At 38.3% G+C, this 17,341-nt stretch overlaps 1 protein-coding gene across 20 annotated transcripts in view; it reads right to left on the bottom strand.

Annotated features, from left to right (window-relative positions):
- PDLIM5 (PDZ and LIM domain 5) overlaps nucleotides 1-17,341 on the bottom strand; it is a 116,425-nt gene that overhangs the window by 34,680 nt on the left and 64,404 nt on the right. For 8 of the 20 annotated variants that reach the window (XM_040698981.2, XM_040698989.2, NM_001031149.3 and 5 more), the window contains 2 exons: nucleotides 15,598-15,770; nucleotides 13,197-13,233 (listed from right to left, as the gene is read on the bottom strand). In XM_040698981.2, coding sequence (XP_040554915.1) covers nucleotides 13,197-13,233; nucleotides 15,598-15,770 — 210 coding nt within the window. Of the gene's footprint in view, nucleotides 1-11,566; nucleotides 12,569-13,196; nucleotides 13,234-15,597; nucleotides 15,771-16,058; nucleotides 16,077-17,341 lie in introns of those variants that run through there. The other 12 variants (XM_040698987.2, XM_015276294.4, XM_040698985.2 and 9 more) reach the window with 3 other exon arrangements.

Here is a 17,341-nt window from a genome sequence, read left to right as displayed (position 1 = left end):
ATAATACATACACATTGATGTTAAATTGTAAGCATAATTTGCCTTTTATCTCCACTTTCACTACAAGTTTCTCAGTCTATACAATGAGACTGCGCTCCTGTAGTTACGATGAGGCATCACAGAGCCTCGTTTCTATGGCTCCATCTAGTGGCAATCTCTTCTTCCTTTAGTGACACTGACAGCTCAAGATGCCAAGGAAATTAGACATTGCTACCCTAGTATGGTGCGTGCAAGCTTTATATCAACACCGGTTATTTACGCATTTACATCTCCAAAAGTACACTTTCCAAATCAGGAGAGTTTCTACTTGTCTTGTGAGCAAAAAGCGGATAAACAGAGCCAGTTTCACAGTCAACAACTCAAATGCTTATATTCTTGTAACAAGCTAACTTCACTTGCAGCTTATGGCACAGACACAGAACATCAGTGAGTAAAGGAAAGTCGGAGAATTGATTTTCACCATCATTATTTGCTCTACTAAAGTATCAGCAAATAAATAACACAGATAAAGAATACAGTATTGCTGGCAGCATGTCTTGGACTTCATCTCTGTGCTACAGAGAATTTTTCTTTGGGAGCACACAAAAAAGAAAATTTTGATACAGCTTAACATCATCTTTGTGTGTCTAGGAACACTACTTTCCTCCCAAAAGTCAGGGATGCTTTAGCCTTTTTCAGTGACACAAGTCACCCTGGAAGCTGTGAAAAAGGAGGCAAATGACTAATACATAACACATTTTTTATATGAAGTGGTGTTCAGCTCTATCTTTAATTGGGCCTTATCTCCTGAAGTGTATTACTCCTGTGAAAATGCAAGTAAGCACATGAAAATCCACAGATTACATCTCCCTTAGCACAGCTTAATACGTACTGTCCTTTAAAATATCCACCAAAGATTTTCCCCTTTGAGGCTGCAGTTGATTACAAAGCATCAGCTTTTCACAGGAGCTGGTGTTAACATAGCTATGGTCAGGAAACAAGAACAAAACGTCCTGTGCACTGAACAGAATCAGAGTTGGAACAAAGAGCCTGGACAGCAAATAATTTTTAAAGGACTTATTTGCTGCACCACATGCCAGTTATTTGATTTCATACATTAAAAATGAGCTTTGAAAAATAGCAGTGCTCCAGGAGCACTCTCGGCCTAACGTACAGCTTGCTTGCCCAAGGAAACGTTGCAAATAATTCATCTGGATAGGGCATTCAAGCCAGAGTGCCATTTCTTCTCCAGTCAGCTATTTAGTGACAGTGCCAACCAACACAACACAAACAGCAGCGTGCTTCTCAGAAGTGCACCAGATGCCTACCTGGACTTAGTATGGTGGATTTACACAAATAGCATTGGCAGGACCAGGGTGTAGATTAGTTCTACAAACAGGTGAAACCAACAGGATATGGGGTTGGGGATATTATGCCAAAAACCACAACAGGCAGACTACTGAGAAAATGCAGACAACAGAAACAGGCTTTGAAGGTGAATCCAGTTCTTTGCAAGTCCCCAGTGTCAACCACGTGCAACACCGGGACAATACCTCTTGCTCTTTGGCAGCTCCAGAGCACTTGTTGACTTCCTGGAGGGCCTGCTGGCTTGCAGAGGAGGTTTAGTGACAGGGGTGATGAGCAGGGCATCCAAGAGCAAGCGGTAGGCACTAGGTTCAGAGAGCCTGACAAGCATTTGAGAAGACCATGTAAAGAAATTAGTTGACTGAACAGAATTCAAGTTGGCTAGGATTAGCTGAAAAGCCAAACTGAACTGAGAAATGCTATTCAAATAAGTTGTCTCCAAAGTGGTGTGTACATACTCCAATGTGCAAGAAAACTCACCACAGTATGAGAAACATATCTATCTTTTATTTTTCATCTTTAATAAAATATTTTTTAAAGGTTTATTTAATCTTTTCCCTCCTTTTTTTCTTTTAATATCTGGCTTTTCATGTTTTCTATAATGTACATAATATATTTGCACAACAGGTCATGTATATAGTTTAGAAATTTAAAAAATATACATATATTGGGAATGCATGTTCAAATACATATATATTTTTTTACTGACTGATGTTCACGACCAGCGTAGTTTAGACCACTGATCTACGCAATCCCTTATAAAGAGCAATGTAATGAAGATTTAGATCCAACTCCATAGTTGTAGTCTTCAGAATCCAAAAGCTATTGACAGATGCAGATTATTCTTGTCATCTGTATAACAGTTGTTCTTTTAAGTTCGTTTACTGACTGAATCACAACATGGATTTCCACAAAGATCAGAAAGGTAGAATTACTCATCAAGATTCAGAGCAGCAGTTTGGAGCTAAAATAAAAGGACACAGAAGCTTTGGAAATACTGACAACTCTCCTACCACACTATTGTGAAAGAGCTCAAATATTCTTAAAGCAAACTATGAAAGGTTCCTTTTAGAGTTGATCTCTACCTGGCACGGACAGCAATGGCAGCAGACACGGCAGCAGCAGCCATACTCTTAATTTTTGATCTCTGCTTGAAAGGAGAAAAAACTGGAATAGGAGCAGGTCCAAGCTTGGCTGGACTTCCCGAAGGACTTCCCAGAAAAACTGTTCTAGCACACAAGCTTTGAACCAACAGAGAAAACAAAGAAAGCAGAAAAGATTGACAGAGAAACAGTACAGTACTGTACAGGATTAACTACTGGAAAGCGATGCTACCATAGATTACCAGCTCTCAAAGATTTCAGGGCAACACATTAGCAACTTGAACACTAACACAGAAAACAGCAATTCTGTTTTTACCTACAAATAAATTTCCACTCATCAAGTCAGAAATCAACATCTACCAGCCTTCCAGTTGCCCATCCTAGGCTACGCCTCACCCTTGGCTTGTTCCCACTGAACCCTCTGCCCATGACTGATTCTTTATGGCATCAGTGGAAAAAGTCCTGAAAGTCAGTTAGCTCAATCCATGTTTTTAGAATAAATAAACACTAAAAACATTGGGATATTCACTGAAAGAACTTCAGCATGCTTCTCCCACCCCTTAGCATTTCCCCTAATCATTATCTAGTCGAAAGGAACATGAAGAGACAAAAAATACGCTGACCCCAAAATCAGCTCTACACCGGTGATACATAATTCAAGATCTGTATTAAAATTTCAAAATTACCCACAGAATTGCTGTGTATTTTTTAAATCACTTCAAAAATTAACAGAAGACTCCAAACACCTCCATTTATACAATTACATGTTACAGTGCTTCTTGGATTTACATGCAGAAATCCTGCCTGAAAATGCTGCATACACCCAAGGAGTCTGCCATAGCTATGCCTTGAAAGATTTACCTTGTGTGACTTATGGATGATTTAGACTGACAGCTTGAGATAATACCAAAAACATTTGTTTTGGTAGTAGGCACAAATTCATCATGCCTGCCCAAAAGCAGTAGGAGAAAAAAAAAAAAAAACATTAATCAGATACTTATTATATATCTGGAGATGCTAACTAAAGCTCAAGAGAAGTGCATTTAAGGATTTCTACAAGCACTCCTTAGCCAATAAAAAACCAGGTATGGTTTAATATCCTTCATTATTAATTACTAGTATGCCAATCTGCATGTTAGAAAGGTCGAACAAATTGTTCATTAAAATTGAATGAACCCAGATACAGAAATCCCCCTTCTTATATCCAGTGTCCACTCCAATAAAGTTTTATTTTTTAATTCTTCTACCCTCCCTCTTTTCAGAAGGATTAGGGGTAGACGTGAGGGAAGCTTGTTTTTCCCTAGTGGTAACTAGTAGGAATAATTAACGTTCTGCCACTTCACAAAGTTAATGCTTGTAACTCTGCTCCAGAAGCTTCTGGTTACTGAGCAATTCAGAAACATACATTTTATTACAGAGATGATAAAACTTTGAAAGGCAGGTGAATAATGTCATCAGCTTCCTAAAACAGTCACCTTCCTATCAGATCTCCAATCTATAACTTTAACTTATCTTCCCCCACCTGAAGGTCACTCTAATTTCTGATTTACTTTTTCAATTTTTGCTTAATAGCTATTCCAGTTGCTAGTTGCTATATTAATTTCCAGAGCAGCATGAGGGTCAGGAGATGGCTGCGAACTGCTCCAGCTCGACAGCATTAACATAAAATAAAATAAAAATCAGGTGAAATCACATATTAAAATAGGGCTTTGGTTGTGACTTTTAACAGTGGGTATCCTTGTACCTGGCAGGATGAGGAGGCACAACAGTGGTCTCTTCCACGGATGGGGCTGCAGAAGGTGGCTGCATGGCTGTAGGGGTGGGCAGAGGGGGCTCTGAGGTCTGTGTAGCCACACTGCACTTTGCAGGGAGAGGAGGCTCTGCGCCAGCTGTGCTTGGCAAAAGGACTGATGCATCAGGAGAGGGCAACTCTGCAGTTATTTTCCTAGTTGATGTTAATTTGATAAAAGGTAAATTGTAATGAGAATACATGTGCATAACTTCCCATCTAATTTTTAAAAACTGAACAGTAACAGACAGCGCCTTCTAGATGGTGTTCCTGCATCCTCTGTTATGAGAACAAGCAAGTAGCTCTTGAGGGTTTCTTTTTCTTCCCCAGGAACAAAATATTAATCCTTTGGAAATTAGACTATTCTGAAATGCATTATTTGGAGCATTTTTTATAGATGAAGTTTGAGAGCTTAGAACTAGTCTTGCTTAACTATGGAGAGCTGAGCAGAGAGGATGCTGATGAGGTCCAACAAGAGCAAGCAGAGTCCCACATCTGGGAAGGAATAACCACATGCATCAGTACAGCTTAGCAGTTGAGCTGCTGGAAAGAAGCTCTGCAGAGGATAATGTAGTTGTCCTCGTGACCAACAGGTTGGCTGTGAGCCAGCACTCCGCCCTTGGGGTCAAGAAGGCCAGTGCTGTCCTGGGATGCATTAAAAGACGAGTGGCTAGAAGCAATACTAGGGAGGTGATCCACCCCCTCTACTCTGCTCTGATGAGTCCCTGTATGGAGTACCACGTGCAGTTCTGAGCTCCTCAGAAAGGGAACTTCTAGAGAGAGTCCATCAAAGGACTGCAGAGATGATAAGGGGCCTGGAACATTTCCCTTATGAGGAAAGGCTGAGAGAATTGGGACTGTTCAGCCTGGAGGAAGAGAAGACTGAGAGGGGATCTGATTGGTGCTCATAAATATTTAAAGGAAGGGAGTTGGGACAGGCTCTTTTCAGTGGTGATCAGTGATAGGACAAAGGCCAATAGGCACAGACTGGAACTTAGAAAGTTCCATACAAACATGAGAAAAATCTTCTTTACTTTGAGGGTGATAAAGCAGTGAAAAAACTAGCCTTGAAAGATTATGGATCTCCTTCTCTGGAGATATTGAAAACCCACTTGGATGCTTTCCTGTGTATCCTGCTCAAGGGAGACTGCTTTAGCAGGGAGGTTGGACTAGTTGATCTCCAGAGGTCCCTTCTGACCCCCATTAGTCTGTGAAAACAAACTCTTTGGGTAGTTCTAAGTAATTACTCAAAAATATATAATATACTTGAACAAGAACACAATCTACATATTAGAAACTCTACCTAGTGTAAGGAGATGTCACTTTAGACACTGTGGCTACTTGGCTGCTGGTGTTTAAAACCTGATGTTGTAAGGGGATGAAGTTCACACTTGAGTAAGGCCCCCAGTGATTCTCAAACAAAAGTCCTCTGAAGTAAAAGAAAGCAGAAGGACAAGTAGCATTCACTGAAGGAAAGCAGCATTTTCCCCCATATTTTATTTCCTCCTGCTTGTAATGAAAGCAAGACAACCATGAAAGATCTGGCAGTTTTGGTTCAGGTAGCCTGGGACATCCCCTTCCCCCCAGCCTGACACTCACTTCCCAACTAAATAAGCAGCTCCCATCTTTGCAAGGTTCCTTTTTCACATGATGACTACAGATGAGGCAATTTGTTTAGGAAAATCAATGTAGAAATGTCAGACCTGACAAAAAGGTGATCTGTCAGACTTTAGGGGAGCAGTTAAAACAATTCACAACAAACGCAGAGCACGCAGATTCTGGCCTTTTCTGTAATTGCCCTCAAGTAGTTCATAACTTCATAAAACATCTTTGTAGAGCTTTGTAAGTCATAAAAAGGAGCTTGAAATATGAAAGGAGAAGAGAAATGAATCACAATGGGTATATGTTCCAAAAGGAGAGCAAGTAGACTCCAAATCTTATTCAGACGTACATGCTCATTGCATTTCCATTTCTCACTTGCTTTGGCAGCAGTTAGAAAAGGAGTAAGGAATGACTTTTGGAGTTTCTGCAGAGAATATTCTTGGCTCTGCACTAATCAGAATATACACAACAAAAATCTGGATTAATACTTTCTACTTAATACTAACTCTGACTATCAGGACTATCAGGAATAATTTCATTAATGAAAGGATAAAGTGGGTCTGTAAGCCTATAAAAAGTATTTATATAATACAGTAATCTAAAGACTTGCTGGCACTGGTTCTGCTTTATATTAGTTTTATTTCTCAGGAAGTGCCAGATTCTGCGGTTTACAGAGTCTAAAGTTGCCAGGATGACCTTTTAAGGTGATTTTTTGAAACTTCCTGGAAAGGTTGTAATTGCTCCTAAATATTTCATTGCTGTTAAGCTTATAGGAGGATATTACATATATGAAACTGAGTAATAATATGCTATAAATTATACTAATTGGCTATATTGTCATATGTCTACTTTAAGCTTTCATTAAAGACATAAAACTACAATTAAAAAAAGCATTATGCTTTATACAATGGAGTCTGCTTTATAAGCAGCAAACCTAGCTTTAATCCAGTAATCGCATCCAGACCCTTCTCACATTTCACAGCAAGATCTTTCTCCTTCTTGGTGGTTTGGTAGTGGGTGGTACAAATCACAGAGCTTCAGCCAAGAAGAGACAGAGCCCATTAGGAAAACAAATATCTATGCTAGTCATTGACAGTAAAAGCAGGGCTTTAGAGGCAAAAACAAGTCTACTGACCTTTGGATGGACTGCATCTGCATTATTAAAAATCTGGTAATGGCACCTGGCAATTACTCCACATGGATTTCTTATAGTTGCCACTTTAAAAAATACAGGATTTCTGGAGATCAGTTTTGGATGTACTCTCTATCCTAAAGAGCACTGTAAGTAGCAACATCGGCTCAGCAACAAATATAAACACCAAATATAGTTGCTATACAAATTATCTCAACTTGTGAAAAGAAGCAAAACTGTATAGTTTTGCAAGTAGTTTACATTCTCCTTCCCACATTCAATTCTAACTATCTCAATACGCTGAAGTGTAGCTTCACACAGTCTGGTGAGGAACAAGCAGCACAGTACCTAACACATCAGTAGGCAGCTGATAACAGGGGCTGCCAAACATTACTGTAACTAAATTAAAACAAAAACAAACAAACAAACAAACAAAAAACACACAAAAAAAAACAAAGACAGAAGCCCTCTGAAATTTGAAATACTAATGTTTGTAACAATCTCTGTAGCAGAGCAGCACCTACACAGTACACTTTCTGAAATGTTAATTGCACTGCCTTGCACAGAAGTAATCTAAGCTTCTGCTCTAAGGAGAGCACCGTCTGCAAGGACCAGCACAAAATACTGTACCCCTGCTGTTGTCAGACCTCATCCCAGAATGCCTTCCAAAAAAATTCAACAGCCATTTTGCATTTTGTAAAAAGCTGTCACCCATGTCTCTCTCAAAGGACCAAAATGACTATCTGAATGTGTATCCTATCATCTCCTCCAAGTGTTTTTTTTCTCCTATAGCACAGTAACTGAGTACAAATGTTCACAAAAATCTGTCTTTTTTTGTGTTCAAAGTGTTAAGGAGGAAAATAAAATAGAAGGAAAAGAAAGACATTCACATTTTGCTCAGAACTGCGATACATAATCCATCAGAAAATGCCAGGAGCCTTCAATAATAGCATTAAAAAAAAATTCCAATCACTGTCACAAGACTTACACCCAAAGATGATCTCCAAAATATCATGAATAGTGTCAATGAAGATACCCAAGGCCACTGACAGAAAAATTGCCAATTTGAGCTGTTAAGCGATTCAGGGAACAAAAGCAGCCCCACTGACAATGCATCCATATGCAATAAGCGTTGGTCCATATTTTAACGAATATCCACAAAATTGTTCATAACTCTGCTTAGCATTTTTTCATTTCTCTTCTCCATTCCTTTCCTACCATTTCCAGGAATGACACTAATGAATGACAGATTAAAATACAAGTTTAAGTGAATGACAGACAGCTCTCCATGCCACAAGATAATGAAATCTGAAAGATTTACCTCCCAGGAGCTGTTGCATCAATGTGTTCAGTGAGTTTGGGAGATGGGGCACTGCCAGGGGAGGACTCTGCTATCGGCAGAAAAGTGGCTGCAGACTCTGGTCTAGCACCGTTTTCACTCCATTCACAGTAACAAAACATACAAAGACTTTTAATACATACTGAAATAGTGTGCTGGACAGGATACACAGTGCTTAGAAACATTAGTGAATTGTATAAAGAAAAAAAGCTGCAGTTTATAGTGAAATAGAAATGGGAGATAAAATGAGGCACAATACTCCTAAGAGGTGTCACACGTTTAGCGAAGGGTGAGAAGCATCCTGCTGCTAAGCAATATTTTCCATTGATAACTATGGAACACACGTTTGGTATTACATTATGCGATGGAAAAGTTTTTAGGAAATACTGGAAAATTAACAGCCAAAAGTGCTTGTGATGCTCACTCCCTGAGTTTTATTTACTACTTGATGTGACTTTTTAGGATATTAGTTTTGTGAAGATTACAGTCTGCATTTCTCCCCTCCCCTCCCTTTTTTTTTTTTTTTTTTTTTAAGATAAGAAAATAATCTAGAAAATATTGCATTAGTGGACCTCTACTTAAAGAAAAACACCCAGCAGAAATCTTATTGGAATATACAAATGTAAAAGTGAACAACCATGAGCTTAGAGCAGACTAAGGTAGCCACACAAGTAGTTTGTTTTATTTTATTTGAATTAGCATGCAGTACTAAGAGTCTTAATAAAGCGAGGACCCATACTAAGTGCTGAAAACTAAAGAATAGATAATGTAGGGATGACCTAGGAGCAGACCTCATAGGGATTAAAGATGTAGATGGAAATTCTGGTACAGCCGGTATCTCCAAGGCCTGGGTGGCCGCAGAGCTTTTACTCAGATTAGCAGAGGTATTCTGGGCTTCTTCTCTGTTACGCAGATCTGCAGGTGTGCTTCACAGGCATTTGTGACAAGGGGAATAATAAAAGAATCACATGATTTATTTCATTACTGATTAACTGAGGGACAAATATTTTCCAGCAGCTACTGATAAGCTAAACTATAAATCTGGGAAAATCCAGACATCTTCATTCTGGACAATGAATTGATTCTACATTTCTACATTTAAGGAAAAAAAAAAAACACAAAAAACAAAAACCAAACCTGGATCCAGTGGCTCAGAATTATGTAGTTAAAAATGAACATCGACATACTGAGAAATAGGATACAGTGGAGTTAGAACTGAGCATTTCCTAAAATGTGTAAATCAACTAGATTTTCCCTTTCTAAATTTCAAGTAACTGCCTTAAGAGCTGCAATCTACACATTTCACTGATGGCCCTCTATTTCAGTTTCCTGTCCTACCAGGTAGATGAAAGGGAAAAAAAGAAAAAATATATCTGTTTTATCCACATAAATACCCCTAGGAGATGCAGTTTAGGGAGAGAGATTATTACTAAAAGCCCACATGGCATTTGTCTTGGACAGTGTCCATAAAGTTGTAATATTAAGTTGTGATATTTATCGGAAGATTACTGATGGAATACAAGTTTCTATGCCACTGTTTGTCATACTCTTCCTTTTACATGATCACTTACATTTAAGCCTATTCATTTATATCAAAAACAACTTCAGAACATTTTTCTGATGCACACTGGGAGTCGGACATGAGCTAAGGCATGTCATCCACATCCAAATGGAAAAGCCATCAGTTATTTTGGAAACAGTAACAAAGTCCAAAATCTAACGCCAATGAGTGTTGTGTAATGGGGATACTGGGAGAAGAGATGACAACTTCACAGTAGTAAATGAAATACGTTTTACACATTCATGTAACATTTTTGGGAACTAGTTTTTTGTTACTGTGAATTCATAAAAATAAAAAACTTTAGGTAGCCTTACTCAAACCGTACTCATACTCAAAATAGACAGTCTGTGACTGCCTATGTTTACTTTTAATTAAAACAGAGACTTCTATGCTTTCGATTATCTAGAAAGGCTTTTTCTCTTGTGTCTCACTAAAGTAACTCATCCTACAAAAGAAGGAAAGCTCATTAACTCTCATTCAGGAACATCTTCCAAACATAGAAATACTCAAAGGCCAAAACCATTCTATCCTTATAAGGAATACTTCATTAAGTGATAATCACTCACGGCTTTCATGGTACTGATAGCCTCAGAAACTCCTGTCTTCCTTTCCATTCATAAGAAATTTTTTAAACCAAGCATAACAATTTTCACACACAGTTTCACATTCCTAATTGAATGCACAGTATTCTGTCAACTGATTACACTGCGGTGCTCTTCAGAAACATTTAGGTTTAGTAATATAGTACTTGGACAACTGAGTTATGTGGTAGAGAAAAGGCAAGCTGATTGGCACTTCTCATCAAAACAGCCTCCAGTGAAATTATTGAAGTTCTTTCCCCATTTACCCCTAAGGAGTTAAACCAAAAGGTGTGTAACAAGTGAGATGCCTTAGTCTGTCATTACTGGTGCAAATTTAATTGTACTCTATGCTGTGCAATGTTATCCATCCATAACAGTGATTGTTAGCATTAGATAACTTGGCTGTTACCTGAGCTCTCCATTCTCTGTTTTTTTTTTCCTAAAGATAAAGTGACAAATACAGTAAGATACTGTACTGTATATCAGTATAAACCATCTGGAAAGGAAATATAGGCGTAAAATATTTTCATTAAAGGTGTCAATCCCTTTCAATTTTCCAACTTCTGCAATTAAAACAAAACCAACCAAACAAAAAAATCCCCCCAAGCCCCACCACCCATTTCTACATAAGTGCTTTCTGTGAACATCAATCTGTTTGCAAGACCAAGTTCATAAGAACAAGATACGCTTCAGAGACTACAAGCCAATTGCGACGATTCTCGTGAAACATTTATGAGCAATTGGGCTTGTGTACATGCCTCACAGCTCCCATATGAGGGTTGAAACTTCTGTGATTCAAAAAATGTAGCAACAGGTGATGGTGAATTTTACTTAATAGACTTCTTACTTCTGCAGTCACACAAAAGGTCAATCATTTTATCAGTTTCTGTAAGTCTCGTGTCAAATTTGAAAACATAAGATACATAACACATTTTGAACATGATTATAAGTTCTGTTACTTTGATAATTTTGAACAGTTCAGACAGTTTCTAGTATGCAGCATGAATGTGGTTGTTCCTCTTGCTACAGTCTGTGAAGGTGTAATGAATTTACAGCTCTTAGCATGAGTAGACTACTCAAGGAGTCCAAGAGACTCAAAAGAAAAGAGACATCACTACGTTAAAAGCAACTTTTATTAAAATACTCTTCAAGCTTCAGAAAGCATAAATTAATGAAAGTGTAGCTACTATAATACATTATTTTACAGGAGAACCACAGAGCCATGAAGCTTTTATAAACACTAGAAATCCTAAGAGCTTCACTCTGAAATAAATACTACCATCTTGTCTTGCTCTTGTTATAAGCTATGTGTTGAAGCTCTTACAGGTAGGGTACACAGCAACATTCTGCTTGTTTTCTTTTAGCTTTTCTACAATATGGACAGTTCACTATAAGCTGCAGAATCTTTTTATTTAGCTTGCACTTGGATTGGCAACTGGCAATTGTTTATTATTATTACTACTTTCATTCAGTTAAAAGCAGTTTGTCTTCTTGTTCTACTTTGTAAAACATTTACAACCACTCTAAAATTTGACTTGCTGAAAATCTAGTGAAATCCAAGACAATTATCCTGTTAAGTACCACAGTCTGAAGTAAATGCATTCAACCCTCTTCATCCTCTTCCTCTACCCCTAAATCAAAGTAATACCATTTCTTATTCTCTCGTTCACTGTTTTCTGCTTTCTAACAACCTACAGTAACTCAAACTTAGCAATGTAAATGACATTTTTAAGGCAAAAAGAACTGCAACAGCCATCTTCTCCCCCTCACTGGGACACCCAAGTTGTTCAGTGACAAGTACATGGGATTTTTTTTTTTTTTGTCAACTAGTGACTAGCACAAAAACATCTTCATCTCAGTTTTTATACATCAGTAGGAAAGTGTTAGAAAAGTATAGAAAAGGCTAGAATTTCTCTCTTAGTGAGGCTAATGAAATACATTTTCTATTTTATTTTATATTTGCAAAGCAGATGGAAAAGAAGAAAGGAAGTGTTTGCATTTTGCTTTTGCAACTTGGGTAAAATCACTGGACATTAAGAACACGTGCTGAGACTTCGTGGTGCCAGTCACGTAATTTTGTATATTTGGGGCTAAAGACGTGGATGGGAAGCTTTTCCCTGTGGAAAGAAGTGACAGAAGAGAAATAAGAAAAAGAGAAAGAAAGAAAGTTTGTCTAATGCCATTGCACAAGTGGGCATGCAATCTCCATGCACTACTTATATCCATACACCTCCTTCCTGTCTTTCAAACTGTTGGCTCCAGTGTTAGATAACGCCAATAGGAAGACTCCCAACTGCACAAACAGTAAAATTTAGCCACTACATCGCCCTCAAATTAAACAGCACTTATCCCAAAGCAGGGAGACAGCTGACCCTCATTCAGTCTAGAACAGTAATATTTTCCAGCTACATCTTGAAATCTGATACACACTTGCAAATCAAAAATGCCTGGTTAGATTTAGAAAAAGAAAACATGTTGACAAGCTGACCTTGCACAGAAAAGCCAAACAGTCCAACTTTTTGGAAAAGCTCAAACTCCTGCACAAATATTAACACTGGACTGTACAAACGGATTTAAAAAGGTTGGTCTACACAGAAAGATCTTGATTTTTACATGCTGAATTACAAAGCAAAAGAAGCAACTTTTTAAAAACACTCAAACTTCACACAAATGCAAAAGTAACACTATCAGTTATGAAATAAGACATGCAAACTATTAAAGTAATAATGTAAAACATTGACTCACTTAGACTTCTTTGCACCTTCATGTTCTGGTTCTTTCACTGCAAGAAAACAGAGAATTCTTACTTCCTAAGGCACAAAACAGCACTGCCAAACACCGAAATTCTTCCCTGTGCCAATGTATTCACCCCAACAGGAAATTACAACAAGTCATGTTTGGATTCCTCAATTCTAAATATGCCCTATGGGAAATGAGATATGTCTATAAACTTGAAGAGCCCCTTTGCCAGCACAATTGCTGTAAGGTGGTTCTGATGGTCTCTGTCACGTCTCTTGGCCCACTGTCCACGTTGGCATTGAGAAAGCAGAGAGAAAGGGCATTGAGAAGGAGTGGAATTTTGGACGCTCTTGTTTTGGACAAACATCCAGAGGGTTTGAAGGGGGTGATAAATTTCAACAAGACCAAATGCCGGGTCCTGCACTTTGGCCGCAATAACCCCAGGCAACGCTACAGGCTTGGGGCAGAGCGGCTGGAAGACTGTGTAGAGGAAATGGACCTGGGGGTGTTGATTGACGCTAGACTGAACAGCCAGCAGTGTGCCCAGGTGGCCAAGAAGGCCAATGGCATCCTGGCTTGTATCAGAAATAGTGCGGCCAGCAGGAACAGGGAAGTAATTATCCCCCTGTACTCAGCACTGGTGAGGCCGCACCTCGAGTACTGTGTCCAGTTTTGGGCCCCTCACTGTAAGAAAGACATCGAGGCCCTGGAGCATGTCCAGAGGAGGGCAACAAAGCTGGTGAGGGGTCTGGAGCACAGGCCTTATGAAGAGCGGCTGAAGGAACTGGGATTGTTCGGTCTAGAGAAGAGGAGGCTCAGGGGAGACCTTATTGCTTTCTATAACTACCTGAAGGGAGGTTGTAGAGAGCTGGGGGTCAGCCTCTTCTCTCGGGTGACTAGTGATAGGACTTGAGGGAATGGCTTCAAGCTGCGCCAGTGAAGGTTCAGGCTGGATGTTAGGAAATACTACTTCTCTGAAAGGGTGGTCAGGCACTGGAACGGGCTGCCCAGAGAGGTTGTGGAGTCACCAAGCCTGGTGTTGTTCAAAGAGCGTTTGGATGTTGTGTTGAGGGACATGGTTTAGCGAGAACCATTGGTGATGGGTGATTGGTTGGACTGGATGATCCTGTGGGTCTTTTTCAACTTTAGCGATTCTATGATTCTATGATAATTCAAGCACCTGTCTGTAAGGCTATGACTCATCAAGGCACTAGAGGGCCATAGGCAGAATAACAAAAAATCTCAACCTGGTTTTATGTTTGTCAAATATAGTTGCAATCACACTTTTGTAATGTCTAGTAATGTGATTATTTATCAATATTAGATCACAACACAGATGTATTATTTGATATTGAGGTCTCATTCTGACAGGGAGAGAATTCAAAGATAATGATGCAGTACTAGATGAGTACAACACAGAACTACCAAGCAAACTATTCACTGTCTAAATTCAGAAAGGTGTATCACACAAAGACACTAATCCTCATTCAGTCAGATATTATCACTGGTCTCTAGAGTAATTCTGCCAGAGAACTGATAGCTGATTTAATCAAATCTGCCCCCAGGGAGGGAGTCCACTTTACTCACTGCTTCTATTTTATTATTTTAAAATATTCACTTATCGTAGCACTAGCTGTAAGAAGCAGGAAGAAAAATGAAATTATCAACCTTTGCATTAGCTGTCTGAACATAACAGACATCAAACATTCTGATACTATTTCTGATAACTTTTATATAGCTTTACAGATACCAGCCAATACGTCACAACCGAGAGCATAAAGTGAAATTCAAGATCCCCCATAAAATTATATGAGTGGGAAAGATCTCTGCATTTTCAGTTTCAATCTACACTAAATGTGGATGTACTATATCATAAGCAGAGGATGGAAACATGCCCTGGGAATAAACTGAGGAGTTATGGAATTGTGCTTCTGAGTAGTTAAAACATTACAGATTGTGTACCTTCGTACAATCATCAAAGATTTTCTACATGCCTGACAAAAGCTTTAGTTTTAATTTGTACTTTCTGAAGTACTGCATTTGAAGAGAAGCACTGCCATTCTGGTCATGCAGAAGGGGAAAAGAAATGGCAAATACATATTTGCCAACTATTTTAGGAATAGAAATGGTAACTTTACGATCTATCTGGAACGTACTGATTCTCAAATCAATAAGAAATTATGTCTACTAATGCATATATCCTAAGTAATCTAGGAATTTGAAGAGTTCTATAAAAATATCTTCCTTCTATAGTCTTCTGAAACTGTCTTCTGCCTCCTTGGTATATTGTCCAAGAGGAGAAAAGTAATAAGTATGACTGAATCACTTCATTATTTCCCCCTACCAGTTTTAAAAAACACCTATCTTCCCACAGCCTTTACTTTTATTTCCTTATGAAGGTACTCACTATGATCAGTGCCGGTGATCTGAGCAAGGATGCGAAAAGAGCGTGACTGGGTGGTGCCTGTCCGGGGATGCCAGTCTTCAGTATCTTCAATCAGCCGCTTCTTGCTGGCATCGCTGTGAGTAGGGGTGTGGTAGAACTCCGTATAGGTATCCACAATATGCTTTCGTGGGGGGCTGTGTCGAAGAGAAAAGAGAAGAATGAGCTAAAAGCTTCTTCGCGAACCATATAGGTTAAGGTAACTACAAAGACACAGGCAGAACTGTGGCTTTTCACAGCATTTAAAGGCAGCTTAAATAAAGGCAGCTCTACAAACACATCTGAACAGAGACTCAGCTCTCTGAACAAAAATACAATTAGATAATTATTTTAATCCAAATAAAATATTTTACTCTGTTTCATTACAAAAACATTTGAAACTGTAAAAGACAGTATTATCAAGACGTACATATTTAAACATTTACCGTTTGGGTGGGATTTTCCTTGGAGATGACAGAATAACACAGCAAGAAAAAGTTTTCCCAGTGTAAACAGGAAAAAGAGAAAAGAGAAAACAAGAAATAAAGTAAGAAGTTTGAAACAAGAAAAAAAAATGCAGCTAATTATTCTACTGAATTAGTTTTGGGGGAAAGTGTATTGAAAGGCTATTGAAATAATAAGTGAATATGCTTGTTTTAGTAAAGTACAGTAGTCTATTCACTTATGATCAAGTGTCCTGGACTAAAAGTCCTGGACAAACTCTTCCCTTCATTCACAGGAGGCAAAAAACTTACTGTGCCCAAGGCCACCCAGCACACACAAAGTCTTTTGTAATTACTATGACCTGGATCATAGCTGGATGAAAGTATAGATAGCCATGCTCTAAAGCACAATGGGAAGCTACTGAGTCTTGATACCCTCTCCAAAAGTCAAAAAAAAGGGGGCAATAATTTTTATCTGAAATGTTTCTCCTCAATAACTTATGTGCTATTATATTACCAACCCCTGAACTGTGGACTGAGGAGAATACAGGATTCTGAAGCCTTACTTTAAGTAATCGATCTAAATATAATGTAACGACACTGATTAGTTAAAGAGCAGGTAACAGAAGATTCCTACTATGTACATTATTCCTCAATTCTATATTAGTTATCTCAAAGCATTAATCTTTCAGAACCTATACCTGTACATTTTTATTTATTTAATTTGCAAACTTTACAGGAAATAACCTGTGCAAAACTAGCTCCTAAGAAATTATAATTCTATTAAAAAATAATAATAGTAAAATAAAAAGAATCCAACCCTTTAAAAGTTACTTTTATTTTTGGCTACTACTTACTGCATTTTTAATGGCCGAAGTGTTTTTGGTAAAGATTAAAAATGTGAATGAGAATTTTGTACATTATTAATTGCCATCAGGAAAGAATTAGATCCATTCAGTGGAATGCATTAACAAATACGTAAGCTTAAAAGTACAGTCAACATTTGAATGATAGGAAACCTATCATTCAAAATTACAGCAAACGATTGAATTTACCAACACAGAGCATTAGTGAAGTAAATATACCTCGCCAGGTTACTACACAGGGAGGGGTATAGGAACAAGGAGAGCAGCATTTCCAGGATGGAGTAAAATAAATCCAAAGAAAGTGAAGTAAAGCCATAAAACAGTTAATAGTGAGAATCAAGTCTGAAAACTAAAGCAGTAATTAAAGGTACAGTGTTACATGGAAATGTAATTATTTACATGCTGTAATAGCATTACAAT

Source organism: Gallus gallus, chromosome 4 (assembly GCF_016699485.2).
Source record: "Gallus gallus isolate bGalGal1 chromosome 4, bGalGal1.mat.broiler.GRCg7b, whole genome shotgun sequence".
Classification (NCBI taxonomy): domain Eukaryota; kingdom Metazoa; phylum Chordata; class Aves; order Galliformes; family Phasianidae; genus Gallus; species Gallus gallus.
Note: the sequence above shows the minus strand (reverse complement) of the source record. Positions and strands in the feature narration are given on the sequence as shown.